Raw genomic sequence first — 3,452 nt, 5'->3', positions numbered from 1 at the left:
GCACATTTATACAATGTGTCTTCCCATCTTGATTTTGTCAGACACTAGCTTCCTAACCCAATGCTTTTGGAGGCTCACTGCTTGTTGACTACTATAAAAGACAGCAGTTACAAGCAGGGCTTCTAGAGACAGACATTTAGGGTTTGGATCCTGACTCCCCCACTTCCTGTGCAACTTTAGACAAGTTGTTTCACCTGAGGCTCAGTTTATTCATCTACAAAATAGCACTGTGGTAATCATATTAGGCCCCATTGGGTTTTCAGGAGTGGGAGATATAGAACTACATATAAGTAACAGAACAATTCACATGTTGCTGTTCCAGGGCTTGACATATGGAAGAAACTTAGTACTGGGTAATATTGTGTGAAGGAGTCTGAGGGTTCCCTGACATAGGCGGTATCCCTGGCTGGGATATGATAGAACCCTGTGCTTGTCTCTTCTAGAACAAACCATCTAAGCATCGAGGTGCCCCTGCTGGAGGGTAGAAGTGCTTTCATTCAGGGAAGACAGGCTTTTATTTAGTAGTGTGGTGAGAGACCAGGGTGGTGTTGAGGTGGCAGGGCAGGAGCCTGCCTCTGGAGCTCAGAAGCTGCCTCTGAGCTTGGTAGAAGTCTTCTAGCTCTGCGGTGGGCTCTTCAACCCTCAGTCTTTGACTTCTGAGTTGGTTTATCTTCTGAGTCCTCACTGGGATGCACGTGGAGGACTTGGACTTTGCCCATGCTCTCTGGGGGAGGGGAGAGACAGTGACTGAGTAGGTTGGAAGGGAGGCCAGAATCAAGGCCAGCTTGACTTTAACTCAGCTGGGGATCCGGGACTCCCTTCTCTGGGCCTCACCATGCCCTACTCATTTCTCATCCAGTTAGCAAACATTTATCAAGTGCCTACTGCATGCCAGATGCTCTCTTGGGTACTCAGGACTCTGATACCGGAGAATCATGTCCACTGCTTACAACTGTCTTCTTCTGTCTACCCCAGCTGCTGCTGTCCCCATTCTGGGCCACTGCAGGGGTTTTCTCTCTGGGTTCCCTAATCCCTTCCTGCCATCCCACCCCATTTATGCCTCATGCAACAGCCACAGATACATATCACACACCTTGCTTATAACCTTTATTGTGTCCCACTCTCTCTTGACCCTATCTGCCTATCTGGTCTCACCTCTTATCACCCAGAGGGCCCTGGACACTCTGGCCAGCTTGCTCTTCCAACACCAGGCTGGAAGGAGGGAACACTGCTTATAGGCACCTCCTGGGCAGAGTCTCTATGTTTCAATGGGAGGAAGCCCTCCTCCCATCCCACCTGCTGCTCCTCTCCCCCACCTCATTCACCTCCTTAACTTTCCCTACAGGCGCTGTCTTCTCAGAGGTCTCTGTCCTTTATACTCTTCCTCTCTAAGATGCAAGTCCTGTGACATCAGAACTTGTTTTGAATTTTTCCCCCAGTGACTCCCCAGCACCTGGCACATAGTAGAGATGCAAAAAAATGTTTGCTGGATGAAGAGGTGAACCAAGCAGCTTCCTAGGGCAGGAACCCAGCCAGAGCTAGCCTCAGTGGGCCCCCAGAATGACTCCCTATATGGGCTCTTACTGGGTTTTTCGACTTTGGATAAAGGTGGTGTCCTCATCTTCTTCAGGGATGGACTATAATCAAATATAAAGGACAGGTTTGGGAGGCCAGAGCTGCGGATGGCAGGTGGGCATGAGGTGGGAGGTGGCATAGATTCAGTCAGCTGCTCACTCCCAGGAGAGGTGAGTCACCCCTCCTGAAGAGCCAGTTTGGGACTGTTCATGGATTGACCTAGGTGGCCTCCCTGCATCCCAGAAGCAGGAACCAGACAACTATGATTCTGTATCTGCTTTGGCCACTGGGATACAAGGCCCTCCTGTCTGGAGTTATAAGGGGCAGTCACGGTCATGGCCCTCCCCTCAGCCCCTTGCATCTCAAGCTGGTCCCTGACAAGGAAGCAACATTCTTCTACCTGTATGGGCCATATGCTATGGTAGCTTTTCACATGCCCATGTGCTTTCCCCCAACAACTCTGGGAGAAGCTTTAGGGAAGGGGTGAAAGGGAGCCTAGCAGACTGGGGGTGGCTTGTCCAAGCTCACAGTGATGCCTGCCCTCCTCACTAGGCCCTTCCTCCTCTAGACTATTATTGCTGTTGCGGTGCTAGGAATCAAACCCAGGGCCTGTCCTATTGTACAGTAATGAGCCTCAGCCCCAGCCCTTCCTCTGCCCTCTCAAAAAGAAAAAGGCCAGGGCCAGGGCCAGAGCAAGAAACTATGCCTTAGACTGGGGTATGGCTCAGTTGTTAGAGTGCTTGCCTAGCATGCATGAAGCCCTGGGTTCCATCTCTAGTACTGTATGACCAGGGCATAGTGTCACATGTCTGTAATCCTAGCATTCAAGAGGTAGAGGCAGGAAGATCAGGAGTTCAAGGTCATCCTTGGCTACATAATGAGTTAGAGGCCAGGCTGGTCTATGTGAGATCCTGTCTCACATAGACAGGATAAAAAAAAAAATAAAACAAAGCCAAGAAAACAAACCTAAACTCCAAACAACAAAAACCCTTCCACTAACCTAAGCCACTTAGGCCATTTCCCAGTGCCCCAAACTTCTATATTCCCTGCAGTGTGCTCATTCCTGACTGCCAAGCCTGGGCCCCTAACCTCCTGCTTCCTGGGATGGCTTTTCCCAACCCTCTCATTTTGTTGTTTCAAAATCCTCAGTGTTGGGCTGAGGAGATGGCTCAGTAGAGAAAACATTTGCTTGCTACACAAGTGTGAGGACCAGAGTTCCAGGACCCCAGCACCCATGTAAATGCTCCCCACTTTATTCCCTGATTGAACCCAGAGTCAGCCAATATGGCTGGTCTTGCTTGCTCTTGGGATTCCCTTTCTCTTTCCCAGCTGGAGTGCTGGAATTCCAGGCAGGCCAACTAAGCTAGGCAGATAGATGCTGACCTCCCAGGAGGTATTCTGGGAACAGAGGGCAGGTGAGGGGCCTGGAGCCTACCTGTAGGGTGCTTGCTGCATCTCTTGAGGAGTCTCTTGAAGTTCTTGAAGCTGGTTCAGAAGCTTCTCTGCTGGAATGGAAGACAGGGACTTGGGGAGGAGCTGAGCCGCTGCTGTCTGCAGAAGTCCCAGTGCCAGATCTTTCTCTGAAAACACAGTACAGAGCAGTGGCCTCAGCTGCAAGCAACCCTTTCCTGTCCCATACAGCCAGTCCCAACCACAGTGAAGGAGATAAAGGACAGCTTTTTGTATCCATCCTATATTCGACTCACCAGGAGACCCCTCACAGCAGCCAGCCCCCTTTCTCACTCTTTCCTACTGTGCAAGCCCATGTCTCCTTTGTTCTTGCCACACACCCCTCCCCCCGCACCCCCTACACACGTATCTGGGATGTCTGCTAGGATCTACCCTCCTTGTCCTCCCCTCCCCCTTCTCCCCTCCCC

The 3,452-nt window shown here is 51.0% G+C and overlaps 1 protein-coding gene across 1 annotated transcript in view; it reads right to left on the bottom strand.

The window, feature by feature from the left end:
- Positions 1-215: 215 nt before the first annotated feature.
- Positions 216-3,452, bottom strand: part of Tbata (thymus, brain and testes associated) — a 13,528-nt gene continuing 10,291 nt past the window's right edge. The window contains exons 8-10 of the mRNA XM_017799027.1: positions 3,011-3,155; positions 1,585-1,637; positions 216-724 (exon numbers count right to left, since the gene is read on the bottom strand). Coding sequence (XP_017654516.1) covers positions 636-724; positions 1,585-1,637; positions 3,011-3,155 — 287 coding nt within the window. The 3' untranslated portion in view covers positions 216-635. The remainder of the gene's footprint in view (positions 725-1,584; positions 1,638-3,010; positions 3,156-3,452) is intronic.

The sequence above is a fragment of the Nannospalax galili genome, unplaced genomic scaffold (assembly GCF_000622305.1).
Source record: "Nannospalax galili isolate Female #2095 unplaced genomic scaffold, S.galili_v1.0 scaffold1437, whole genome shotgun sequence".
In the NCBI taxonomy this organism is placed as follows: domain Eukaryota; kingdom Metazoa; phylum Chordata; class Mammalia; order Rodentia; family Spalacidae; genus Nannospalax; species Nannospalax galili.
Note: the sequence above shows the minus strand (reverse complement) of the source record. Positions and strands in the feature narration are given on the sequence as shown.